The 27,957-nt window shown below is 48.2% G+C and overlaps 2 protein-coding genes across 2 annotated transcripts; one reads left to right on the top strand and one right to left on the bottom strand.

Moving 5' to 3' along the window:
* The first annotated feature begins 485 nt into the window (after positions 1 to 485).
* On the top strand, positions 486 to 21,247 carry LOC125727681 (multidrug resistance-associated protein 1-like). Its single transcript, XM_049004559.1, is given in 35 exon segments — positions 486 to 811; positions 4,469 to 4,645; positions 4,871 to 4,996; positions 5,872 to 6,009; positions 8,296 to 8,421; positions 8,519 to 8,580; positions 8,754 to 8,885; positions 9,188 to 9,394; positions 10,512 to 10,641; positions 10,643 to 10,690; positions 10,775 to 10,936; positions 11,147 to 11,239; positions 11,779 to 11,982; positions 12,240 to 12,386; positions 12,851 to 12,938; positions 13,464 to 13,542; positions 13,863 to 13,989; positions 14,903 to 15,079; positions 15,183 to 15,350; positions 15,465 to 15,654; positions 15,752 to 15,833; positions 15,927 to 16,044; positions 16,204 to 16,411; positions 16,512 to 16,822; positions 17,133 to 17,332; positions 17,466 to 17,592; positions 17,687 to 17,788; positions 17,872 to 18,018; positions 18,110 to 18,268; positions 19,422 to 19,512; positions 19,515 to 19,587; positions 19,691 to 19,775; positions 19,777 to 19,857; positions 19,859 to 19,887; positions 20,291 to 21,247. Coding segments are annotated over 35 exon segments (4,551 nt in total). The 5' UTR covers positions 486 to 763; the 3' UTR covers positions 20,400 to 21,247.
* An 806-nt stretch (positions 21,248 to 22,053) lies between these two features.
* On the bottom strand, positions 22,054 to 27,901 carry LOC125727674 (multidrug resistance-associated protein 1-like; the record flags this gene model as incomplete). Its single annotated transcript, XM_049004551.1, is given in 10 exon segments — positions 22,054 to 24,295; positions 24,834 to 25,028; positions 25,132 to 25,298; positions 25,637 to 25,795; positions 25,989 to 26,135; positions 26,430 to 26,531; positions 26,622 to 26,748; positions 26,841 to 26,985; positions 26,988 to 27,039; positions 27,587 to 27,901. Coding segments are annotated over 10 exon segments (1,518 nt in total), but the record flags the coding sequence as incomplete, so codon positions are not given.
* Positions 27,902 to 27,957: the final 56 nt, after the last annotated feature.

Genomic DNA, 27,957 nt, shown 5'->3' with positions numbered 1-27,957 from the left:
TGAGAATTACTCATGGTGCATTTACTCTGTCCTGGGAGTTACACATGGTGCATGTACTCTGTTCTCAGAGATACTCATAGTAAATATACTCTGTTCTCAGAAATACTCACTGCACATATTCTCTTTCCTGAGAATTACTCACGGTTCATATACTCTGTCCTGAGAGTTACTCACGGTGCATATACTCTGTTTTCAGAGATACTCATGGTAAATACAATCTGTTGTCAAAGATACTCACTGTACATATACTCTGTCCTGAGAGTTACAGATATCTTGTCTACACAAATTACTTCCTGTGTGTCTGAGTTATACGTTATGTGGCAGGAGATAGGTAGGCTGTTGGAAACCTGTCCCGGGAGGCTGGGTTTGGGGGCTGGGGGGTGGGGGGTGGGGGTGCGGTTGGGCAAGGATTTGGGTGTGGAGTTGTCATCCCTTTTTTTTAAGGGGTGTTTTGACTGTTGTGCACATGTGAGACAGCAAAGGGAGTGTGGGAGCGAGGAAGGGAGGCAAGAAAGGAGGAGAGGAGAGAGAGAGTATAGAAAACTTTCCTCCCATCTGAGCCAAGGTAGAATGAGCTAGACAGTGAACCCTCACAACCAAGGACAGATTGAAGAAGAAGGGGTCCCTCCAGGGGGACTCAGAGAGTAACTTAATGCAGGAAAAGAGGAGCCCCACTGAGATAGACACTGATTAGCACTTTTCATCGGTGCCACTCTGTGGACAAAGACTTGCAGCGGGAATCACAGAGCGGAGGCTGAACATTATGTGGATGGATGATCTCTGTAGCCTGAATGGCTTGGACCCTCTGTGGGTGAGTTGAACATCTATACCTTCTCAGAGATAGCATGAACTTCCTGACCATGTATAGGTGGACATTCCCTCAGTTAGCATGAACATCTGCATTCTGTGGTTGAGTGAGAACACCTAGGCTTTCACTCAGTTAGCATGGACATCTGCATTCTATGGTTGAGTGACAACATCTAGATCTTCACTGAGTTAGCATGACCTCCTGGGCTCTCTATGGGTGAGTATGAACATTTGGACCTTCTCTGAGTCAGCAGGAATATCTGGAAATTCCTTGTGTGAATCTAGATATAAAACATTCTCTGAGTCGGTTTAAACATCTCCACCTTCTCCGAGTCACTATGAACATATAGACTTTCTTTGAGTTTGCATTAACATTCAGCTGTTTACCTGTGAGTTAGTACCTCACTATGGGTGAATGTGAAGATTTGGACAGAGACACCAACTGCTGACAAACCCTTAGAAGAAAAGACAGAGATGAGCCCTATACTTCAAACCTCCAATATACAAATACTTGTCGTAAGGCAACTAGGAACTTAGTACTTAATTGCAAAACTGAAGTACCAGAGAAACTACTGTCCTTATGCATTTGGTGGACTTCAGCAGAGGTGGAAATTTCAAGTCCAGAAAGTTAAAAATCCAGACCAGGATTTTCTTTCAACCAACCAGTTGAGTCACTCTGTGACTCTGATTCTTTATGCTCAACTGGTTGGTTGAAACAAAATCTTGGTCTGGACATTTAACTTTCTGGACCTGAAATTTTCACCTCTGGACTTCAGACATGTGAAAATTAGTCACTAACCAACTTAACAATAACAATAGATAATGAAAGTTTACTATATGGATTTTAGTGCAGAATGTGTGGTCAACTAAGGATATCTCTCTATTTACATGCATGGTCCATTACTTAGCATTTTCTGTTCGTGCAGAGAGTCATATTGACTCTGTGTCGGTGCTCTACACAGCCAAATCTCACCCTAAAATGAAAGTGTGATGTTGTTACAGGACATAATTCAAGTTTTACTGAACTTCCCGTTCACTGTGATCTACCGTAGCGATATTCTTATATTTGAGATGAATACCCTAGCAGCTATGTAGCAGTAAAACACAATTCCCAGCATCCAGGCCAAACCCTTATAGAGTTACATCTGAATCTGGTGCTATTTCAAAACCGTTTTGGTAGCGCACATTGGAGCTGTAAAACAGAGAAGCTGGACATTCTAGATCCAGTTGTTCTTAGGTGCCCTCTACGGTTGCCTGCGTCAAAATCACAAAACCTCACTGAGTCTCACTGAAACTGGAAGACAGTGTGTCTTCAGAGCAAAGCCCAAGGAATCTCACCACAGTGTCTGTTCTACTCACACGTCCTGAAATCTGGCACGGACTTCAGACAGGACTATTACTGTCTGTTGAGTGGTGAAGCCAGGCCCTGCTGGTAATGGGGTGGAGCTCTGTTCCACCACCTGCCCAACGGCACTCGCTGTCATTGGACAGACAAGTTGCTGGCCACCCTTCATTGGATATGTGGTGCAGACTGTCCCCGCCCCTGATTCCCTCAGAACACTTTCTCACCTTGCCTCCTTTTCTTAAATCTGCACACACGGCTCTGTATTTTGGCAGCTAAGCACTACATTTTAGTTTAGTTTTATAACCTATGTGGGTAACAGTCTGCAAAGTTAGCTGGCAATCTAAGACTTATTGCCATGGGAACTCAGCTACCTAGCTTTAGGTCTGTTATTTCATGATATAAAGTTTCCCGTAGCAGGCACAGGCCTGCATATCCACCGAAATGACTTCATTCCCATCTCCCTACCTAAAACACCTCCCCCGTCTACCACAAAAGATGAGGCAGCTGCCTGGAGGAAAAGCCTTACCGCACAAGCATGTATGACCAACCAAGCAATGAACCGATTTACCCCAAACTGCTGTATCACTGACTTAACAGCCAAATATATCACGAATGCCGTGGGTGGGATACTCAACGGATTTGTTTTGATGAATGAAAAAAAAAGTTTGGCTGTAAAAATGCCTTTCAGCATTAACTGGGGCATCTCAGGCCAGAGGGGACACGTTGGGGTACAGCAACCCCAAAGGGATTGGGAACAAATACAAAATCACATACGCTTAGTTAAATATATGCATTTTTCTGAATTTTGGTGGATTGCAATTTTCTTGGAATAATGTTCACTTTTTAAGAATATTATAGATATTAATGCTTCGGTTATTAGTGCCCTGCAGACCAATTAAACGCAATCATAATTACAGTCGTGTTTAGTTGGCACTTTGCTCTCCACCACTAGGGACCTCCACCTGCACTTGGCCTGTCTTAATAATATGCTTTTAGCATTGGCATAATCTTACCACTGAAAAGCCACCATCACAGGACCAATGGGGGTTTGAGATGGAGTTGCCTCAGCCTGCCAACCTGTGGTCTGACAGCCGCGCAACAAAGACGGGGCCAGCAAGACTCACATCCCTCTGGATGTAAAATGGCACAGTCCACGAACCATGAGGTGTGTGGCCCAGTGGATTCGGACTGGGACTGGATTAGGGCTTCTTAACTGTGATTGAGAAGGTCACTGGTACAAATCTCAATCTCAGCAGTGTGATTTCACTTACAGCAAAGCTCTTAAACCTGATCCAGGGAGCGGGTGGTCTAGCTTTCTCAAAATGTCACTTTGTCACTTTGAATAAAAGAATAACTTAATGTAAGATCTGCCAGAACTACCTTCTCTTATTCAAAGCTAATCTTAGGCTCGAGGGAATTTTACTCACACAAAAATGTTCTGAGGGCATAATGCAATATGATTGGTTCAGAGAGACAACCAATCAGATTTAGAGGAGGTAGGTCCGAGCAATTTTAGGAGGCAGGACCAAGACATTTGATTGGTTGGTCTGACATCTGACCAAGATTTGATTGCTTATCTCTTTGAACCAATAATTTTTCATTCTGCCCTCAAAACGTTGTGTAAGTAAAACTCCCAAGAGCTAATCTTTATGAACTTGCCGGGAACCTGATATTCACTTTTTTATAAATTTAGTACTGTACATTTTTCGTTGGTGACCCTGGGAAGGCTAATACGCATTTCGGTGCAGGTTTAAGCTGTAGGGTTGTCCCTCAGGCAGGATTTGTCATATTGTGTCCGCCTGTGCAGGTAAGCTGTGTGGAGACTGCGGAGCTTGCTGTCAGCTCACTGTCCTGCACATGCCTGGGAGCTCTTCAGTGCCAGGCAACCAATTAGGTGACATAGGCGACCGCCCAGAGCACCATCTTCTGAGGGGGCGTCGACTTAGCCAGCCAATATCAGTTTATCTAAGAGTGGGGGGTGTCGGTGGTGATGCACATGGACATCAACTGGGACCCAGGCTTTATGGTTAGCCACCTGCGTGGGAATCGGGCTGCCCCAGAAGGGTATGGGTTCTAAGCCTGAAACCTGTCCATAAGCGGGGAATGTCTAGTCAAGTCAAGTCAAGTCAAGTCAAGTCAAGTAGGTTTTATTGTCATTTCAGCCATACACACAGTATATAGAGAAATGAGATGATGTTCCTCCAGGACCATGGTGCAACACAGAGCAGGACAAAGACAGAGCAGCATCATAAGTGCAGAACTTTCTGCAATTCACAGATTCCTGACACTCATTCTCACCCACCGGCTCTGTTTCAGGACTGGAACCAGACTTGGTACACGCACAACCCAGACCTGACCCAGTGCTTCCAGCACACAGTGCTGGTGTGGGCTCCCTGCATCTACATCTGGGTGTGCGCACCCTTCTACATGCTGTACCTCAGCTGCAATGACCGTGGATACATAGACCTGACCAGCCTGTGCTGGGCCAAAATGGTGAGTCGGTAGAAGGGACAGGTTTAACAGCATGATGGTGTCCCATCATTGTGTCTACCGGACACGGTCACCATAGATACTGCTCAGTCACACGAGCTGAAACATGCAATACTCACATCTACCAGCAGGTGTGCTATTTTTCACATTTTACTAGAACTCTGAAGGCATGCCAGAAAGTAAACCGATGTGTGTGTATTCCAGTCCTCACTTTCTGCTTTCGCTCAGGTCCTGGGGCTTGGCCTGGCCTCCTTTGGTTTCATAGAGTTCTTCTACATCCTACTGGAGAAGAACCAGGAGATACAGAAGCACATCGTGTTCCTGATTAGCCCTGTGATTCGCAGCCTCACCATGGTAACGCCTACTGACCTTTTCTTACTCATTTATAACATCACCACAAGGATATTGTTCTATTTAACCTTTTGCTAGCAACAGACTGCTTTATATTAAGGCCAATTAGCAGTAAAACATCTATGACAGGTTCAAATGGATATGGACCCCTGGGAGGATGAGGATTCTGAACCTCTTTAAGAAAACGTGCCTCTTCCAGCTGCAGACCACAGACAGAAGCTGTTTTTGTTTACCGAACAAAACCACCAGAATATTTCTGCAGGGAGTGAGCTGGAGCGACAATAACTTACAGTTTTCCCAGTCTACTTACAAAAGATAAAAAAGTCACAAATGTCATATTTGGAGACTCAGACCAAAACTGAAAATGTAAAGGGCAAGATTATGCTGCAGAAATCTGGGTCCGTGCTTCTTAAAATGGCACTCAGAGTGCCGCAGACCACGTTTTTGATGGGGCTGGGAATGAGCAAAAATGTGGACCGTCTGGCAGTGAACTGGACGGGTGCAAATAAAGCACCGTCTGGAGGTCCCTGAGGCCCAGGATGCCAGGTTGAGAAACACTGATCTGGATAATATCACACGCATCATGTACCATATCTATGGCCAATGAGTAATCCTTTGGAGTACTAAAAACATAGTTCCTTATTTTTCATCCTATGTTTACTTCTTGGTATCAATGAGCCCCATACCATCTGCTGTACTATTATGGTCTGTTTATGGTCTGACGAAATGAGCTATGAATTTCCCTAATGGCTGCTCCCCAAACCGCTACTAGGCTGGTCCAGGGGAAACTCCGCCAATGCCCAACCCCCCCCGAGTCTCTGAAGTCTCTACTGCCGCATGGCTGATGTCTCCCCCCCCCCCCCCCCCCCCCCCCGCAGGTCCTGACCATCAGCGTGGTCCATCTGGAGAGGACCAAGGGCTGTCGCTCATCCATCATCCTCTTCATCTTCTGGCTGCTGGCCGTGCTGTGCTCCCTGGTTCCGTTGCGGGCAAAGATCCAGCTCGCCATTCAGGAGGTGAGGGGCTCCAAAATGGGCCACGGCTTTGTCCTTGACCTCTGGTCCCTCTTGTGGGACTTTCCCCAAAGCCTCCACAATCTGTCTCCATCTCCCTGGGCTTTTCCAGCGCTGCCTGAGGGAGGTCCAGGCTGGTGTTGTTGCTGCTTCCCGTGCCAGTTGTCCCATTCCCATGCCGCCCCTCCCATCCCTTCCTGTTTGTGCAGCTTCATCGCGCTCTGATCTGGCTCTGCTCATCTTCCTGCTCTGTCTTAGTCTATCTTGTCAGCCGTGGCGGAATGGTCATTGGTGGGCGCCGGCGGGGTCCCTCCTTCAGGAAGGACCACAGGCCAATCGACAACCTCAGAGCTGCCACCCGTCCCGATTTCTCCCACAGAGGCGTCCTCCCGGGTCATCTGTATTAGACAAATAAGCCAGCTTTGAAAACACATACAGACACACACATGTGTGCTTACTGAGCCATAAATAGTTGTATTTTCATTGAAGCTCTGTTTTTGCATGAATGTTCCATCAACGACGGATGAGACGAGCGGCTCCTACTTTTATGACCTTTTATATGACTGATAAGTCAAGATGACCGGGGAACGTGGCGCTGTGGTCATAATCGCCCCTGTACTGACCGTACGGAGTCCAGTGCAACGCAAACTTTGAGGAAGGCCTCTGTGTGCCGAACCCGTGGGCAGAGTTGGAAAGTGTGAGCCTGACTACGTGTTAAATGCCTGCCTTTGTTAGGCTCGACCCGCGTCTGTAGAGACTCAATCATGCGACGATCCACAGCTGCCCCGACAGGTTGTGGGAGGAAGCATTGCAGAGCTATTAAAAGGCTGCAGTGCATTCTGGGACCTTGACTTGAACAGGCCTAGGGGCAAAGAGGTTGGCTAACGATAACCTGTGGCCCTCAATGTTAACTGAACAGCACCTATATAGAGAGTAATGACAATCCCTACACTCTCCATCTTTTGGCTCAAGAATTCCGTCAACAATCTACAAAACAGAAGCGGTTCACCATGTGGGTTGGTTTAGTCCAAAATAAGCTGACCTACATATTCTGACCACGCACGGCAGCCGATCAAACCTGTTTTGTCTGGCGGCCGGCGTGAGGTCGCACTCCGTCACAACCCCCCCCCCCCGGGGGCTGCCTCCGCCCCGCGCGGTTTTCCATTTTCCCCCCAGGGATGGCCTGTTTACCCGGGGGCAGCGGGTTTAGCTCATGTTGCTGTGGGAGAATCAGCGCTTGAGTCGATGTTTGGAGAAACCCGGTAGCCTGTAGCCGTGAGCAAGTGCCAGGGTTAGCGAACACCCTCCAGAGTTTAATTTAGCCGCTGGTTTTCGAGTCGCTCCGATAGCAGATGATGTTTCTAACCACAGCTCTCGATTTATAGATAGCGTGACTGGGAAGCGTTACATCCTGGCACCTGGGCCTAATTTACGTATATATAGACATATAGAGCTGGTGTGCTGCATGTTTGTGCCCAGACGGGCCACGTGAATCACCGGATTTGGCACCGAGCCACACCGTGCGAGTGGCGGCAGATCACAAGATCAGCCAATCGCAGCAGACTGTTAAAAAAAAAAAAAACTATAATGCGCCCCACTCGCATGGGTCTGAGGTTTTGGCGCGTTGTAGCGTAACGCGTTAATCACCCCCCCCTGAGATCCGCTGGACGGCGGCTGCGGCAGGAAATGAGCCGATATGGTATGACAGGAAGTAACGGGCGGGAGCTTGTGGTGACGGACCCGGCAGGAGAAGAGCCCCAACACTGGGCAGTATAGGTTTTCACTGCTCTCTAATGACTAATGAGGCTTCGCGGAAGAGTGTTGCATGCTTCGCAGTGTGGAATTTCACTTATCCGCAAGGAAATAGCTGGGTTTTTTTTATTATTATTTTTTTTTTTTCGCTGTAGTTGTTTTAATGTTTGTTTAATGTGGGGCTTTTCCAGCCTGGAAAACAAACCTCAACTTACTGCTGGGATTCTTTAGAAAACAGAATGATGGTACAAATACAGACAAAACAGCAATTTCTGATTGATTTAAGGAACATGAAATAAAAAAAGGAAACAGTATAAACTAAGACATGGTGAGTGGTGCTGGCACTGTAAACACTGGGATTCTTGAGCATAAGCCACATCTGTACCCTTAGGGAGCCAATGCACAAACCTCTTACATAATGACCGCAGTCTTGCTGCCTCAGCCAATGAACATCATCGTGACACCATGTTCTGCCAATGAGCATTATGCTACTCTCTGCATTGACCTATGGTCTGTCTTGTTCCACTTGCGCTTCAGGAATTCTCGGTGGACGCCCTGCGCTACCTGGCCTTCTTCAGTTACTTCTCCCTCCAGCTGGCCCAGCTGGTCCTTGTCTGCTTCTCGGACCGACGCCCCAGTACCGCAAAGCCGGTCTATGTCAAGGTGCGGGATCCCCAAATGAGAGCACCGAACGTCACACGGGGGGTGGCTCCACCCCATTGAGAGTGGTCCTGAACGAATCCGTATTTGATGTTTGCAGAATCCTTGTCCGGTCCAGGATGCATCTTTCCTGTCGAAGGTTCTCTTCTGGTGGTTCACAGGGTGAGCAGCTTTTCTACCCCAACATCAACAACCAACCAAACAACAACAGCATCAAAAAGAATAAACATGCTATGACTCAACGGTGAAGCAAGTGGTTCCCAAAATGCGGGTCTGCCAGCGAACCACGTCCTTTCGACAGCTGTCCTTCATTGACACTGATGTGTGACCCTCAGGCTGGTGGTGAAGGGCTACCGGCAACCCCTTCAAGTGGAGGACCTGTGGACCCTGAGGCAGGAGGACACTTCTGGGCACATCATCTCGGGCATGAAGGAGGCCTGGAGCGAGGGGTGTGCCAGGCTTCAGCGGTATGGCTCGCCATGACTGCGCCATCCATCATTTCGTAAAAACCTGATACCTATCGCCAGAGTAACGGCTGCTTGCCATTCAGTAATCAAACCTTGTCATCATTTCAGCAAAGACAGAAGGTAATTAAAACAGACAGTAAAGGGGGTAATATTTCATACCTTCCAGGCTGTCATCACGAACACCATTTTAGATATCAATGCTTCCTCTATCCATGTACATAAACACAACACACCACATGGATTCATTCAAATTCCAGATGAAAGTGACCAATGACAAATCTGAACGTTGTGTCCACTGGCAGGCAGGAGGGGGCGCTGCACATAAGTGCACCGCAGGGCTATAGGCTGGTGGAGCAGCCCCAGCTGCTCAGGAAACTGCAGAAGGAACAGAGCTCAGGGCTTCACCTGCTGCGTGCCCTCGCCCGGCACTTTGGGCCCCGCTTCCTGTTAGGGGCGCTGTGCCTGGTGGCCCACGACGCCTTCTTGTTCTCCATTCCACAGGTGCTCAGGTGAGATGGAACACGGGGCTGCTGTGATGCTTTATTCCCAGTGTTTTAGAGATTAAGACCCCATCATCAGGCTAGGCTGGCTGCCAGCAGTAAGACTGGGACTGATGCATGCGAGATGCAGGCGTACTACACCCTGCTGGTGTATGCTACTCTATGCTAGGCTAAGCTATATTAGGGTAAGCAAGTCTCTACACCACTATGTTAGGCTATGCTAGACTCTGATACATAGGGTTTGCTAGAGTCTGATATGGTATGCTAGGCTCTGGTACATAGGGCATGCTAAGCTGTGATACATAGGGTATGCTAGACTCTGATAGGGTATGCTAGGCTCTGATACATAGGGTATGCTAGGCTCTGAGACATAGGGTATGCTAGGCTCTGGTACATAGGGTATGCTAGGCTCTGAGACATAGGGTATGCTAGGCTCTGGTACATAGGGTATGCTAAGCTGTGATACATAGGGTATGCTAGGCTCTGATAGGGTATGCTAGGCTCTGAGACATAGGGTATGCTAGGCTCTGAGACATAGGGTATGCTAGGCTCTGAGACTTAGGGTATGCTAGGCTCTGAAACATAGGGTATGCTAGACTCTGATAGGGTATGCTAGGCTCTGATAGGGTATGCTAGGCTCTGATACATAGGGTATGCTAGGCTCTGATACATAGGGTATGCTAGGCTCTGGTACATAGGGTATGCTAAGCTGTGAAACACAGGGTATGCTAGACTCTGATAGGGTATGCTAGGCCCTGATACATAGGGTATGCTAGGCTCTGATACATAGGGTATGCTAGGCTCTGATACATAGGGTATGCTAGGCTCTGATAAGGTATGCTAGGCTCTGCTAAGCTATGGTAGGGTAAGCAAGGCACTATGCTATGTTAGGTCGTGCTAGGCACTGCCAGGATCCCATTTATTTCCACGATGTCACAAGGAGGTGGCAAATTCTTCCCCCCATCAGTATAATTTCGCAGGCCAGCCCTCACATCCGGTAGCTGGGCAAAGATCCCCAAATAGATGCCTTACCCTCAGACCTGAGCAGAGGAACACCACCCCCCCCCCCACTCTTCAAACTCTTGTACTCCTCTTGGTAATACCTCACCAATGTTACACTCCACAGCCCGCTGCTGGGATTCATGAGGGAGCAGGGCGCCCCCTTGTGGAAAGGCTACTTCTACGCCGCGGCGATGTTCCTGCTGTTGTGCCTCCAGTCGTTGTTCCGCCACCAGTACATGTATGCCTGCTTCACCCGTGGGCATGAGAGTAAAGACGGCCATCATGGGGCTGGTCTACAGGAAGGTGTGTCTTCACGGGGAGACGGGAGGGAGCCTCGTATCCCAGAAACCAACACATTGACTTTTCTGTCACGTCTCCTTCCCCCAGTCTCTGGTGATCAACGGTGCGGCACGCCGGACATGTACCGTGGGAGAGATCATCAATCTGGTGTCTGCCGACACTCAGAAGCTCATGGACTTCGTTGTGTACTTTAACGCAATGTGGATCGCTCCGGTGGAGATCGCCCTGTGCCTCTTCTTCCTCTGGCAGGTAAACCTTCTCTCAGCCTCAAGTATCCGGACCGTGCTAATGGGGATTGGTAGAGGTTTGGGAGGGAGGACAATGGGAGAACTTGCTGTCAATGTGAGGAGGGGATCAGAATGGTGGGGGTGGAGAAAGTGACTCTATCACCCTCCGCAAAATACCCATGACTACCCAGGCGGCAACTCAGCAGCGGCCTCTCTCTCTGCATCCATACAGCAGCTGGGTCCGTCTGCACTGGCCGGCATCACCGTCGTCATCCTCATCTTCCCCCTGAACGGCTTCATTGCTAAAAAACGGAGCAAGCTCCAGGTATGTCTGTTGTCACCCCCACCCCCCAAGGAGCCAGACAGAGAGGGGCGAGGTAGACGCCCCCACAGCACGCTGCCTTCGCACCCAACGTGATCCCATTTTAGTTGGTGCCCTGCAGCTGGATCCAATAAAACCAGGGTGTCTAGCGCACTGCCAGGCCACCCTGTGGGCTGCGTGCGTATTTTTCATCCTACAGCTTCCCCATTTTGCCCTTTAAAAAAATATAAGAGCCACAAATGACTCATAAAAAAATAATTTCTTATTTATAGTATTTCATGCAACTGGCAGGAAGTCAGTGCTTCAAATTGTAAATGTTAATTATAATTAGTTTAAACCGCCATTCTGGCTTTCTTCATTTCCTTCCATCCTTTGGTCCTCGAAACTCTTACTCAATAGAGGAGGGAAACATTCCGGACTGGATTCCAGTCCGTCGCGGGGAACACACATCTGCACACGCATCATCTTTTTTTGATGCACGGAAATTCACATGATGACTCCTGCTGCTGACTGTCCTGGGTGGGGTATCCACTCTTCCTCAGGAGATCCAGATGAAGTTCACGGACCGCCGCATCAAGCTGATGAATGAGATCCTGAACGGAATAAAGATCTTGAAGTTCTATGCCTGGGAAAAAGCCTTTCTAGGCCAAATCCGTGACTGCAGAGAAGAGGAGCTCGCAGCTCTGAAGAAATCCCAGATCCTCTACTCCGTCTCTCTCGCCTCCTTCAACTCCTCCTCTTTTCTCGTATGATTATTTTTCGTTTCCTTAGTAGACTCTTTTATCCAGTGCGACTACTGCAGTTTACAATTTACAGTTTTAGTTACTGATTTATTCAGTTTATTCACAACAGTAAGATTTACTCAGAACAGTAAGGGTGGTATGGTCATAAGTCCCTCACCCCCAAGCCACCTGCAGTTCTTTATTGCGGTACGAGGACTTCTATTGCTCTGTGATCATGAGTGGGGTGTGGGACAACGGATCCGTCTCTGCTCTCCCCCCAGATGGCCTTCGCCATGTTTAGCGTCTATGTGTTGACCGACTCTAAAAATGTGCTGGATGCCCAGAAGGTCTTTGTCACCATGGCACTGATCAACATCCTCAAGACTCCACTGAGCCAGCTGCCCTTTGCCATCAGCACCACCATGCAGGTGAGGTCAAAGGTATCAGTAAACGTGTGCTAGTCAAAGAAGCAATAGTCAAGCAGAGTTAGACAATGAGCTCTACTTAAAGAGCACTAATCGGTGAGAGATAGTCTAAGAACACGAATTTAAGAAACACTAATCACAGAGCGCTAGTCAAAGAACGCTACTTCATTAGTGCTAATCAGAGAAATCTCACCAATGATCACTAATCACCAGCCAGACTACTGCTCAAAGAATGATAATCTAAGAGCTCTAGTCAAAGAAAACAAGTTAAAGAGTGTTAATATGAGAGCGCTACTTAAGTAATGCTAGTCAGATACTGCTAATGAAAAGCATCAGTCCAGGAAGACTAGATAAACAGCAATTGCCATTAGCACACACAAGCAACCACAATATAAAACATAACATGACATCAGCTGTTTATGAAACCACCGGGGCACGGAGATCACTAAACTTCCCCTGCATTTCAGGCTTTGGTCTCGCTGAGGCGCCTTGGGAAATTCCTATGTCAGGAAGAGCTGAAGTCAGATGTTGTGGAGAAGATGCCCTGCAGTCCTGGTGAGAATGTGGAAGCGAGATCAGAAAGTTTCCCATGTGACAGAAACATGCAACAGTTTCCACAGTTTGACATAACGATGCTTGATACCACTTCTGAAAATGTATTAAAATGACATTAACAGTACTGTGGTAAAGAACTGGTCTGATTTAGAAATCTACAGAGGCCTTTCCTTAAAAAAAATATTCGCTAGTGCCAGCTGAAGAAAAAAAAACTGTTAAGATTCATTATGAGGTAAGGGCATGGTTGAGGTAAAAGCCAACATACAATCAAAATAGTCCACAGGTCTCCAGACAGCCCCAAGAAAAAGAACCAGTCATTTTAAAAATAAACTAATTAGATATCTTAGATTTACAGATGGTTAGTGATTTTGCAGATTTTTGCAGAAACTCTGTGAGACTTTTGTATCTCAAGATGTGCACCATTTCTATATTTACCTACAAGAAATGTCTTTTGTTCAGAAAACTGTCCTGAAAATAATTGCCAAGTTATTTTTTGAAGGGTGACCTTTGACATATTCTATATAGCTGACTCAGCTGGAGATGGGGTGACAGTAGAAAATGGCACTTTCAGCTGGTCTAAAGAGGGCCCTCCTTGTCTCAAGAGGTAAGTCCCGCGAACTCCAAAGAATGTATCTGGTTGATACAGAAGTTTCTTTAATGTTAGTCTCTTGCTTGGGATCAATGTAGGGGAAGTTTAATTCAACCTTAAAATTCACTGACAGCACCAGACAATATCTAGAAGAATGACATTCAGACTGAATGACATTCTCTAGTTCCTAAGAGTTTCTATGTTCTCAAGTGCTCTACAAGGCCTGTTTCTGGAAAACAGTTTAGGTGTCCGGGTTACTTGGCACAGAGCCAAACCACTGCAGCTGGGACCACATGCTATATCTTCATACATCTTTCTGATGTCTCTGATTGTAGGATAAACGCCCGCTTTCCGGGAGGCTCGCTGGTGGCGGTGGTTGGTCACGTGGGTAGCGGGAAGTCTTCCCTGCTCTCAGCCTTGCTTGGGGAGATGGAGAAGCGAAGTGGCCGTGTCTGTGTAAAGGTCTGTCACTGCAATCATTCTTTGGCTTAGCAGATGCTTATACCCAAAGTCGCCTCATGCAACTGCAAACCTTCCACTCAAGTCGGTTTTATTAAAAGGTCCACAGTTCAAATTTGGTAGGATGTAGCCGGATGCAGGAAAGATTTTTATACCTGGGACTTGCTGTGGGCAAGGAATGGTCCAAACCACAAGAAGATCTTGTCTCTGAAATGGAGGTCTTTGGGACCCATTTCTAACGATCAGGGTTTCAGCTTATACACTCAAGCTTTCTGCATCGCGACTTTCCCCATCGCGGGACATAAGAAATTAAATGGGAATTTTTTGGGAGCTTTGTGAAAGCCACAGACGACATGCAAAGGCTAGCAGATGACACACAACAAGTTTATATTTCCTCTATACCTTTCACACAGCTTGGTCCTCTTTGTCAGACACATTAGCAGTAAAAACAAACAAGACCTTCAATGATTCCCATAGGTGAAATCTTTAATGAGCAGGAGCAATTCACCATGTGCCTTGGTGAACTCTCTTGGGACCCTTCCCCTTTTGCCTTGGTGAACTCTCTTGGGATCCTTCCCCTTTTGCCTTGGTGAACTCTCTTGGGATCCTTCCCCTTTTGCCTTGGTGAACTCTTTTGGGATCCTTCCTCTTTTGCCTTGGTGAACTCTCTTGGGACCCTTCCCCTTTTGCCTTGGTGAATTCTCTTGGGATCCTTCCCCTTTTGCCTTGGTGAACTCTCTTGGGATCCTTCCCATTCCGCTCCGCTGGTCTGCTTAACACCAGTGTCTGTTTAGTGCTTCTGCATTAGCCTCATACAGGGCTCTGATGTTTACATGCTAGAAATCTTTACACTTTGCACCCCAATGGCAATTTTCATCACTCTTTTTAAATTAATTTGTCTGTTGGTTCCTTCCAGGGCTCCGTGGCCTATGTGCCCCAGCAGGCTTGGATCCAGAATGCATTCCTGCGGGACAACATCACCTTTGGGCTCGAGAAGAAAGAGAGCTGGTACCAGCAAGTAGTGGAGGCTTGTGCTCTTAGGCCTGACCTGAAGATCCTGCCTGCTGGGGATGCCACTGAGATTGGTGAGAAGGTAAGGCCACTAAGGTTCCTGACTTTTTTTTAGCAAATATTACTTGCTCTTTGGTCCCTTGAGTGTGACGCTGTGGCTGCATGCTGTCACGGCTTCACCACAGGGCTTGAACTTGTCTGGGGGACAGAAACAGAGGGTTAGCCTGGCACGTGCCGTCTACAGGAAGACTGATGTTTATCTTCTAGATGACCCTCTGTCAGCTGTTGATGCTCATGTGGGCCAACATATCTTCGACAAGGTCATTGGGCCCAAAGGCCTTTTGAAAGACAAGGTAATTTCCTTAAAAACTTACTCATACATTTAAAAACAGTGTATTAATTCAACCATGTTCATAATGAGAGTTCTTTGAGTCTTGTTTGACAGACTAGCATATTTGTACACACAGACGCGCATCCTGGTCACACATGGCCTGAGCTTCCTGCCGCAGGCCGACCTGATCCTGGTCATGGTGGACGGTGAGATCACGGAGACGGGTTCATACCAGGAGCTGCTCGGCCGCCAGGGCGCCTTCGCAGACTTCATACGTGCCTTTGTTAGCACTGGTGCTGAGCACAGAGAAAGCTCGCCCTGCCAAGGTTGGAGGAAACACATTGTGCCAGAAAAGTTCAGATCCCTACACTGCAGCTGAGGACATGACATTTTAAAATGGTTTAATTTTGTGACACATGGCAGGTACCAAGAAGTCTTCCTCCCGGCTCAGCATAGCCGACTCCATGTTTGTTTCTAGAGACCTTTCCCAGGAACAGCAAATTAGGTAATATCTCAATTATTGGGTATTAGGTACTATCTCAATTACCACCCCACCATGAGGTAGAAGATTAAAAAGTATAACTCTGTTTCCCTCCAGTGGTGATAAGGGCAGTACCAGCTTACAGAACATGGAGTCCATATCCAATACCGATTGGGATCCAATCAAAGAAGATTTGGGCAAATTGACCGAGGCTGACCGAGTCCATATCGGAAGGGTGGGTTCATTAGTTATGTCAGTTAGTTTTAGCAGGAATAATAATTGAAAACATTCAATTGAAATGTGGGTAGTATTTTCATTTGCAGCTGTATAGGATTTCCAAATAAATGGTAAGATCACTGTAATAACCCTGGAACTTCGTTCTGGATCTTCACAGGTGAAACTGGAGATGTACGTGGATTACTTCAGGACCATCGGTTTGACACTCATCTTGCCAATCATCTTCTTGTACGCTGTCCAGCAGGCTGCTTCCTTAGCCTACAATTACTGGCTCAGCCTGTGGGCTGACGACCCCGTAATCAATGGTACTCAGACAGACATGGACTTCAAGCTGGGGGTTTTTGGAGCTCTTGGAATTGCGCAAGGTTGGCAAAGTCATTTATTTAACACGAGATACCTTAAAAGAGCTAGAGAATAAACAATGACTATCTTGCGTTGACCTACTCTTTGTCCTACGCATTTCAGGACTGGCAGGTTTTGGTACCATGGTGGCCATCTCGGTAGGAGGAATCATCGCCTCTCGTTACCTTCACCTGGACCTCCTGAACAATGTCCTGCTCTCCCCAATGTCCTTCTTTGAGAGAACTCCCAGCGGCAACCTCCTCAACCGCTTCTCCAAGGAGGTGGATGCCATTGACTGCATGATTCCCGAAGGGTTGAAGATGATGCTCGGCTACTTGTTCAAGCTGCTGGAAGTCTGCATTATTGTGCTTTTGGCAACACCCTTCACGGTGGTTGTCATCCTACCCCTCACCCTCTTCTACGCCTTCATCCAGGTATGTGGGAGATGCCGGCCCAACTGGAATGAATTTTGATGTTTTATTACAGGTGGAAAACTCAGATCCAGAAGGTACAAACCCAGGTCAAGGTTTTGTTTCAACCAACCAGTTGAGTACTCTGTGACTGTGACTCTCTATACTAAACTGGTTGATTGACACAAAACCTTGGACTAGATTTGTACTTTCTGGACTCCTGGTAGAGGTTCCTAGAAGGCACATTTTTGAGCCCATTATTTTTCCAAACACACTGAAAAAGGTGACACTGTACCATCAGTTTAGTTTGTGCTCCATCCTTCCCTTGCTCTAGAGTTTTTACGTGGCAACATCCTGCCAGCTGCGTCGCCTGGAGTCTGTAAGCCGCTCCCCCATCTACACCCACTTCAACGAGACTGTGCAGGGGGCCAGTGTGATCCGGGCCTTTGGAGAGCAGTCCAGGTTCATCTTGGAGGCCAACTCCAGAGTTGACCACAACCAGACATCCTACTTCCCCCGATTTGTGGCCACCAGGTTAGAGTTGTGGAAAATGCGAAGCTTGGAAAACTCCCCTGTCATTCATTTGGTGAATCTGTGATTGTGTCCCAGATGTTTGCATCCTTATACATTGCCCAGCCAACTCTCACTCACTGATGTCATTTTGTAGGTGGTTGGCCGTGAACCTTGAGTTCCTTGGCAATGTCTTAGTCCTTGCAGCCTCCATCCTATCTGTTATGGGTAAGGACACCCTGAGTCCTGGAATTGTGGGATTGGCAGTGTCTCATTGCTTACAGGTTAGAAAGATCTTATTGCTGTTTTCAGTCATGTGTAGAAGTATATTTACAACGAAGGACAGATAATGACATCGTATCATACCATGTGCCGCAGGTGACAGACATCCTGAGCTGTATTGTGCGCTCCTGGACTGACGTGGAAAACAACATTGTATCTGTGGAGAGGGTGAAAGAGTACGCAGATACCTCAAAAGAGGCAAGAGTCCCAAATCCATAGCATGGCAAGTGCTTGAGTATGGAGACTTTCTTCTAATGAAACTGTAACATTGTTTCCCTCAGGCACCCTGGACAACGGAGAACATTTCTCTCCCTGTGACCTGGCCCCAGGCAGGGACTATAGAGTTTCAGGGGTATGGCCTACAGTACCGCAGGGGTTTGGACTGGGCTCTCAAGGACATCTCTCTGAGCATCCAGGAGAGAGAGAAGGTCTGTAGTAGGCAATCCTCAAATTGCAGCTTTGAACTGAACATTTGCAGCAACTTCCACACTTAACCTCTTTTCTGTCATTCCTGCCTAGGTTGGGATTGTTGGAAGGACAGGGGCAGGAAAATCATCTCTGGCCCTCGGCATCTTCAGGATCCTAGAAGCTTCAAAGGGGAATATCTACATTGATGGGTTCAACATTGCAGAAGTAGGACTGCATGACTTGAGGTCCCGCATCACTATCATCCCACAGGTATAGTATATAAGTGGAATCTTTTTTAAATTACTGTCTTAGCCTCATTTTTCAATTAAGTGGGTAGACTGCTGATGGGTGGGGTGGCACATTGGACCAGGGCTTGAGCCTCCAATATGGCTCCACGTGTGTGGAGTTTGCATGTTCTCCCCATGTCATTGTGGGGTTTCCTCCAGGTACTCCGGTTTCCCCCCCACAGTCCAAAAACATGCTGAGGCTGATTGAAATTCACAAATTGCCTGTATTTATGCATGTGAGTGAATGGTGCGTGAGTGTGCAACCTGTGATGGGTTGGTACCCCCATTTTGGGTTGTTCCCTGCCTTGTACATATAGGCTACAGACCCCCCACGACCCTGAACAGGACAAGTGGTTTCAGACGTATGGATGGACTGTTGAGAGGATGGGTTATATTATTCAGACCAGAGTACATTGGGGCACCAGAATAACCACCAAGGAGTCCAGACTCTCTTCTGCGACAGAACTAGCTTTTCCCCAAAAGCTTCTTTCAGCCTTGAGCATACAGTAATATCATTGATATTGCTGCATACATCTTCCTTAAGAAATGCACCCTACTCTGCACTGTCCTATAGACTCTGTGTCATCATTCCAGTCCAGCTCATCATTGCTAGATATGCTAATGTACTTATGGCATTGTGCCAATCCTGCACTCCTTGGGTGGTTCCAGAACCATTAATCTTTTAGACCCTGATCTGATTCTTCTTACACTGGCCAAGCAACATTCTCCACTAAACCTGTACTCATTTTCCTTTCCTTCATTGATACTTTTTACAACTGGAAAAATATCAGAGAACTTCAGAGGGCATCTGGAGCAGTACCTAAAGTCTGTAGTAGGAAGATCAAACAGGAATAGTGTCGATGAAGAGAATCCTTAGGAAATTGCTTGATTTGCCCAGTACAAGTAAACTCTGTGAAGCAGGAACATGATAACATCTTCTATGTGTGACTGGTAGGCAATCTGTAGCCAAGTCCTACATGAGTGGCTTGAGATTTTGGAGGAGGAACCTGACCTTCTCCTGATTTCCCTCCCCCCCACATCAGGAAAGCCCTCTGCTTCTTCTTTTTCCATGGAATAACTGTACAGGAGTAATTAAATGCTGAGGTATCTTTGCCCACGTTTCCTCTCACCACCAGGACCCTGTACTGTTCTCTGGGTCACTGCGCATGAACCTCGACCCCTTCAACCGTTACTCGGATGAGGAGGTTTGGAGCGCCCTGGAGCTGGCCACCTCAAGAGCTTCGTCTCCAGCCTACCTGATAAGCTGGGCCACGAGTGTTCAGAAGGAGGAGAGAACCTGAGGTAGGCCTGCACTCTGTCCCTCCTGCTCTCCATCTCTTCTTCTGCTCGTCCTTCCCCACCTCTCGAACCCACTGTCCCGTTACCTCTCCCTCCTGACCGCCAGTCTGGGCCAGCGTCAGCTGCTGTGTCTGGCCCGAGCTCTGCTGCGCAAAACCAAGGTGCTGGTTCTGGACGAGGCCACGGCCGCCGGTGGACCTGGAGACGGACAACCTGATCCAGTCGACCATCCGCAGCGAGTTCGAGGACTGCACCGTGCTGACCATAGCTCACCCGGCTCAACACCATCATGGACTACACCAGGTGAGGATGCTCGGGCATCGATGAGCCATGGCACCAGTCCTGTCACAGGAAGAAACAGACAACTGTTGGGCAGTGGTGGCTTAGTGGTTGGGGACGTGCACTTGTAATAAAAAGATTGCAGGTTCAAATCCCCCACCAGCAAGGCACCACTGAGGTACCCTGAGCAAGGTACTGCTCCCCAGATGATGAATTTGTTGCCCCTGCTGTGTTACATATGGGATAAATGCAGAGAACAGATTTTTTTTGTTGTGTGCTATGGTGTGTCAACAATGACAATTGATCACTAAAACTGGGCAAGTGGAATCACTTAAAGAACACTGGGTGAATTCAGCTATACAGGCTACATATATTTGTGAGTATTACCCATGTTCCTTGATGCTCTTTTTCATGTGAACTGTTACAGAGTCATTGTGATGGACCAGGGCCAAATTGTGGAGGTCGGCACACCATCAGGCCTCATCGTCCAGCGGGGCCAGTTTTACAGCATGTGCCTCGAAGCCGGACTGGTGTGAGCTCTTGACCGGCATGTTAGTGGGATAGGAATAAGCAGGCGCCCTGGAACTTCCCTCAGCAGTGGAGCGGAGAGCGCCACCTGGTGTATGGAGGCAGCAACGACGCCGCGAGAACGACACCACAAAACCAAACAGCACGAGCAAAGAGTGCTGCCCAGCTACGGGTCTCGCGAGCCTCAAAGTCAAGGCGACATGAGGGTCTGGGATGGGACTCACACGTGCCGTTTGGGGTGACTGCGACCACAGAACCCCACATCAGTCAGAATCACAGGCTCTAAGCAAATGAAGGGAAACAAAAACTGAAAGACCGTCACTTCAAATCATTTGTGTTTTTAAAGTACTGTATTTTATGAAATGAAGTGGCAAAATATTTTACATAGAAATAGACAGGCACCTAGTTAAGCTATATCACTGGTGGGTACCTTAAGACATGCTTTTATAACTCAGCATGATCTGCTTATTAATCAGATAACAGGGACTCAGAGCTGTGGGTTAAAATGCCTGAACACCTGATTGTACAGTTATGTTGAAAATGGTGCCTTCAATGAAGAAAATGTGCAAGAAGGGCCAATTTAAAAATACATACAATTAATGCTCCGTTTATAAGACTGAAATGTACATTCTGAATGTACATGCATGGTATCTGTTGTAGAGTGCTGGCATTATCCTGTTCAGTGCACAAGGTTGCATATGTCTGTGATGCTACAGCAGTATGAATGGGGATGCATAATGCTTTTAGGCAATATAATTGTTTTGTTAAAGTCGCAGTGCAACACATTAATAGACCATAAATAGGAGTTTTGCATTAACTGCATGCATTACCAACAATCCCATACTTGTCCACTAAAAATCACCATAGATATCAGTAAAAATGATGAAAAAGGCAGAGGCAGGTGTTGGTTGATTGTTCACCCCCACATTCAGGTTATTTATCCATCCATTTTCCCAAACCGCTTATCCTACTGGGTCGCGGGGGGTCCGGAGCCTATCCTGGAATCAACGGGCACGAGGCAGGGAACAACCCAGGATGGGGGGCCAGCCCATCGCAGGGCACACTCACACACCATTCACTCACACATTCACACCTACGGGCAATTTAGCAACTCCAATTAGCCTTTGCATGTCTTTGGACTGTGGGGGGAAACCGGAGTACCCGGAGGAAACCCCACAACGACATGGGGAGAACATGCAAACTCCGCACACATGTGACCCAGGCGGAGACTCGAACCCGGGTCCCAGAGGTGTGAGGCAACCAGCGCTAACCACTGCACCACCACGCCACCCCAGGTTATTTATCCTTAATGGGATTTTTTTCAGTTGCAATAGCCATTTAAGAACTTTACCTTCAGTATTAATCTGGGTCTGAATGAAATGACTAACATGGGCATTACATGGCAAAGTACTTAGAACACTGACATGTCATCCATCCACCCCCCCCCCCCCCCCCCAAGTTTCCGGATCAGAGGTAGTGGCAGGGGATGGCGGTGTTCCGTGACAAGAACAATCAAACCAACACCTACCTCTGCCTTTTTAGGCAGCAGCTCGCCTCCCATGAAGCAGGGGGTACTTATATGAGATTTTACATCTCTCACACACACACACAGACAGATTTCACTGGCTCTCACATGAAGAAAAAAAATGCAGTAAACAGACCAAAAGAACTCAAAACTTTTATTTTGCATGTGTAACAGCATTTCAATCAACACTCTCCCACCTATTACATTTTTTTTGGAACATACATAATTATATAAATATTTAAACAGTCCTATGCTTTTACACAAGCCTATGATGGTGGTGTTATCATCTACACCACACAGGGGGACGTGTGGAAACGTCACCGGAAGAGACGTGGACCAGCGCGAAGTGGCCGATGATCGCGTCTTTCATGAGGGGAGAGCGAAACACCCAGTGGCTGTAGTGGTAACGTTAAGCAGCAGTACAGGGACCCACCATCTCACCTCTAGGTATGACAGGTCAACAAGACCCCTCGCTAACAAAAAAAAAATATATAATATATTAATAAATTAAAATGATACACCGCAATCACCTGCTACTCTAGCTAGGGGAAAAGTGCTGGCAAATGTAACAATTCCAAAGAGTAACAATGGCGTAGCTTGTAAGGACCAAGCCTCCGAGGTGCTCCAATTAGCACGACCTTATATTTAACAAGGAGCGTTATACGTATTTACGAACATACGGAAGACAGGCGACACTCATTAACGCAAGTCAAACTACCAACCTCTGTGCGCTATGGGAAACAGTCTGCGAGGACAGAATATCCGATGAGATCAGTGACGAGCTGAGGAATGCTCCTCAGGGGGAACAAGGCATGATTATCTGAAACGTGTGAAGTAAGACCGTTGCCATGGAAACGCTATAGAATTCACACTTAGCAGGTAAGCAAGTTTCTGCTAATATGTGACTGAGCTGGGGGGGGGGGGGATGACCAGGAGCTTTATTAAACCGAGAGGAAACCATGGGGAGCGGAATGCAGCACAACGGACAGCACCCTGATCTTCGGTGACAGTCTAACACTCAGGTCGGCCTGTACTATTGAGCCAACACGGCCCAGGGCCCAGCTAAACGCAAGCAGCCTCACTGGCACTTAGGGCAGAGGACCTGAGAAGGATGCCTGTCTTTGGATGTCAAAATGAAAACATTTATAGGGAGAAAGATCCTGACGTTAAAATGTTTACAGCATCTTAACTTTAAAAAAGGCTGGTTTGGAATCTACCATCTATGAATAAGGATAAAGTTTATAAAAGCGTCACCTAAACAAGATGCAGAAATTTAAAGCCATTGTGATCCCGAAGTTTTTTGAGCTTTGTATGAAATCAGCATGTTTGGTTCCACCAGGAAAAACAAAAGAAAAGCACAACCTGCCCGAACATCAGTCTCACTGAGCCACTTGCTGCTTCCTCCGCCTATTAAAAGTCAGAATTTCATCTTGCTCTGGAGGAGGACCGCAGTGCTCAGGATACAGGCGCCAGTGTCAGGATGTTTCCACAGGCTACTTGCAGAAGATCCCCAAAACCACGGCAACGTCAATGAAAATACATTCACAACATGAATTGCGCCCAACGCCCCTGAAGAATGAGGTAATATAGTGTGAGGTGGCAGGTGCAGCGAGAGCATGAATGAGCCGGGCAATCCACCTCAAACAGCTTCTTTGGGTTTTAACACCCGGGAAGGCAAACCAGGCAGCTTCGGGTGAAAGGGTAAAATCAGATAAACAGCAGCTGAACGTCAGATGGTGACCGACTAGAAGGTCAGCACTGGGGGATCTCTGAACCCAAAAGGGGGGGGTGCTAATCAGCAAACGGCACAAAGCCCGGGCCGGCTGGACGTCTTAGCGTTAGTGCTGTCCTGGGTGACGAGTCTCTGTCCATGTTGCCCGTCTTCCGACCCGCCAGCCGGCATGAGCGGGTGTCGATCCAAAGCTCAGATCTCTCTCTCTCTCACACACACACACAGGAAATGGGATTCACTGCCAGAACAGCACCCCCTTCACTGCAACGAGATGCCCTGTATGAAAACTACAAATCGTAATAGAAAATAACTATAATAAAAATATATATAAGAATAATAGTAATAATTATAGTGGGAACTATAAAAATAAAACTTTGTCAGTGAAGTGAAGTTTATGATTATAGAGAGGGAGTCCGTAAGCAGGGGGGCTAATCACAAAGATCCCACCCCCAGCTGCAGTCAAACCAGCACCTCCCGTTCAAGGAGGGCCTCCAGCCCACAGAGGGGCGCTCTTCCCAGGTTCCTGTCACAGCAGCCGTCACACCAGGCCAGAGTCCTTGGCCATCTTGTAGAAAATTCCTTTCTGGGCGAGGAGGTTAGCGGGTATGTCAAACTCTGCGATTTGGCCCTTCTCCAACACCAGCACCCTGTGGCGGGGACACAGCAAGTTCACTCAGAGCAGAGTGCAAGCGAAATACCAGAAATCCCACAATGCACCAGGAAAAGATCAGCTGACCTCAGGCTCGAAGCTATGGCTGGCCTAAATTAACCATTAGCACTAGCTTACCAATGAAAAACTGGAATGAAAGGATCCATAAAAGGTTTGCAAAGTACAGGTACACAGGAACTTTAGTTTTGGCATATCCCATCATGCTCTTCTCTGAGACACACACATGTATACAAGTATCTGTGAAGCTTAGGGTCCAAGCACAGAATCAGCCATTTATACGGTGCCCTGGAGCATTTTTCGGGACATTAAGGGCCCCTGGTAAAAGGCCCGTTGGAGATGTGACTATTCTGCCAATTATGGGATGGATGAAGGCCCTCTGCCGTTACCCTCAGTTGCCAGCCTACTAGATTGTCCCAAGTCCCAAACGGTTTCTTTTTTAAGACGTCCTGATGCATTTCCCTCTCTGAACGCACTGTTCCTGGTGCCATGGCTCATCGATGCCCGAGCATCCTCACCTGGTGTAGTCCATGATGGTGTTGAGCCGGTGAGCTATGGTCAGCACGGTGCAGTCCTCGAACTCGCTGCGGATGGTCGACTGGATCAGGTTGTCCGTCTCCAGGTCCACGGCGGCCGTGGCCTCGTCCAGAACCAGCACCTTGGTTTTGCGCAGCAGAGCTCGGGCCAGACACAGCAGCTGACGCTGGCCCAGACTGGCGGTCAGGAGGGAGAGGTAACGGGACAGTGGGTTCGAGAGGTGGGGAAGGACGAGCAGAAGAAGAGATGGAGAGCAGGAGGGACAGAGTGCAGGCCTACCTCAGGTTCTCTCCTCCTTCTGAACACTCGTGGCCCAGCTTATCAGGTAGGCTGGAGACGAAGCTCTTGAGGTGGGCCAGCTCCAGGGCGCTCCAAACCTCCTCATCCGAGTAACGGTTGAAGGGGTCGAGGTTCATGCGCAGTGACCCAGAGAACAGTACAGGGTCCTGGTGGTGAGAGGAAACGTGGGCAAAGATACCTCAGCATTTAATTACTCCTGTAGTTATTCCATGGAAAAGAAGAAGCAGAGGGCTTTCCTGATGTGGGGGGGAGGGAAATCAGGAGAAGGTCAGGTTCCTCCTCCAAAATCTCAAGCCACTCATGTAGGACTTGGCTACAGATTGCCTACCAGTCACACATAGAAGATGTTATCATGTTCCTGCTTCACAGAGTTTACTTGTACTGGGCAAATCAAGCAATTTCCTGAGGATTCTGTTCATCGACACTATTCCTGTTTGATCCTCGAAGGCCAGCCTTCAGAGGTCGGGAAGATCAAGTGGGCCACCTGAGGGATGATGGTGATGCGGGAGCGAAGCTCGTGGAGACCCAGCCTGGCGATGTTCACGTCGTCGATGAGGATCTCCCCTTTGGCAGCCTCGATGATGCGGAACAGTCCCAGGGTCAGGGAGGACTTGCCAGCACCAGTCCGTCCCACAATGCCAACCTGGAGCCACATTATTCATTCATTCGTTCATTCAAAAAAGCATCCAACTTATGTCTGCCTGTCTAGTATAGGGTCATGGGATATTTTAATAGCTCTCCTAAAATACCAAAAAAAAAAAAATTCATAAAAATGTTGTAGTGGGTAGCTGCCCCCCCCCCCCCTGTCAAAGACCTGGCAGACAGGACTTCCCCACCTTCTCTCCACCTTCCACAGTGATGGAGATATTCTTCAGTGCCATCTCCAGGTCCTCCCTGTAGCGCAGGCCAAAACCCTGAACCTGGATGTGTCCGGAGGCGGGCCAGCCATGGGGGAGGGTGGACTGCTCCAGTTGCCAGGCCGCCTGGGGAGGAAAGAGGCCACACGCCTCAAATTGACGGCACTAAAGCTACACATCGCGCCTGTGCAGGTCGCTGCTGTGGTACCCTACAATGTCAGCCGTCATACTTCCCCTTGGGGATCCCCAGCTATATGAGGAACAGACAGATTTAAACAGCAGATTCTATAACAGTTTGCAGTGTAAAGAGGTCAGAAATATGCAGGGTATTTTGGCAGTGAAATATCAGCTGGCTTTTTCAGGGTACTTAAAGCCAAGATGGCGGCAGTCTGAAAGGTGATTGGCGGGGCCTTTAACAACCTCTTTCTCAGTGCCCTCATACTCCTTGACTCTCTCCACAGCGACGATGTTGGTCTCCAGCTCTGAGGACATTCGCACCAGCCAGTTCAAGGAGGCGGTAACCTGAGGGGCAGGAAGGCGGAGGCTTTAATCAAGCGGGGGGGGCGTGGGGGGGCTGAGGGGGCGTGGGAGGGAGCAGAGCCTGGCGCTCACCTGCAGAGCATATGATATGGAAAGACCCATGATGCCTGCGCTGAGCTTCTCCCGGGCTACGACGGCGAACAGCGCCGCGAACAACACGATGCAGTTCCCCACGAACTCCAGCCGCACAGCCCGCCACCTGTTGGGGGCGGGGTAGGAGGAGGGTCACTCACGGGGGGGGCACGAGTCATCCAGCCACACCCAGGGGCAGGGCAGGGCGGGGCCACCCACCTGTTGGCCACGATGCTGGGGTAGTACGCCTTCTGGTTGTAGTCCACGCGCCGGTCGCTCTCGGAGATGAAGCGCTCCTGGTCGCCGAAGGCCCGGATCACGCTGGTGCCCAGCAGGGTCTCGTTGAAGTGGGTGTACACGGGGAGCGAGTCACCGACTCCATGCGCTTCAGCTGGCGAGATGAAGCCACATAGAAACGCTGGGGAGGGAGGGGCACGGCCCAGTCAGAGAGGCACGGGGACCGAGCCTGTAACCCGCTAGGGCTCTCAAGTTAATGCATTAATCTTACATCAGAACACATCATTTTGTCTTTGATTCTGCTTTAAAAAAAATTTGACTTGCTAAAAAGTAACTGATACTAAATATACAGTCTATAGTATCTTAGTACTGAAACATGGTTGTACAGTATGTGCAAATAAATTGCCAAGGTGTGCAATTAATCCCCGATTTAAAAAAAAAACAAAAAACACCACACCACCAAAACACCAATACCAACACTATAAAGCCCTATTAAAATCTTGTTCAAACTATTCCCTCATGGTAGAATCAAAATTGATGCAATCAGAGAATGTGTTTGGACTAAGATTAACATGCCGACACATTAACTTTGACAGCCTTATTGGTTAAGTTGTGCCATAGTTTAGGCATCCAAGACAAAAACATCACCTACTGCATGGAGCAGAAGTTCCAGAGGAACCCAAAGAACACAAGGAACAAACTGCGGGTTCCTGCACACAGGAACTGACCTGCACGAAAAAATAGAGCAGCCCAAGGGGCGGGATGATGACTGCCACCAGGGGCGTGGCCATCAGGATCATGGCGCAAGAGCTGAGCACGTTGAACATGGAGCCCAGGAACATCTTGATGATGTTGGGGATGACCGAGTCGATGGTGTCCGTCTCCTTGGAGAAGCGGTTCACCAGGTTGCCGCTGGGCGTGCGCTCGAAGAAGGACATGGGCGAGCGGAGCACGTTGTAGAGCATGGACTGGTGCAGGTGCCGCGAGGCCAGCACTCCGCCGAGGGACACCGTGATGGAGTAGAGGAACACGGTGATGCCTGCGATGGACAGTCAGCATTCAGGTTGTCACCGCCAAGTTGCCTGTTCTACATTTACAC

The sequence above is a fragment of the Brienomyrus brachyistius genome, unplaced genomic scaffold (genome assembly GCF_023856365.1).
Source record: "Brienomyrus brachyistius isolate T26 unplaced genomic scaffold, BBRACH_0.4 scaffold110, whole genome shotgun sequence".
NCBI lineage: Eukaryota > Metazoa > Chordata > Actinopteri > Osteoglossiformes > Mormyridae > Brienomyrus > Brienomyrus brachyistius.
Note: the sequence above shows the minus strand (reverse complement) of the source record. Positions and strands in the feature narration are given on the sequence as shown.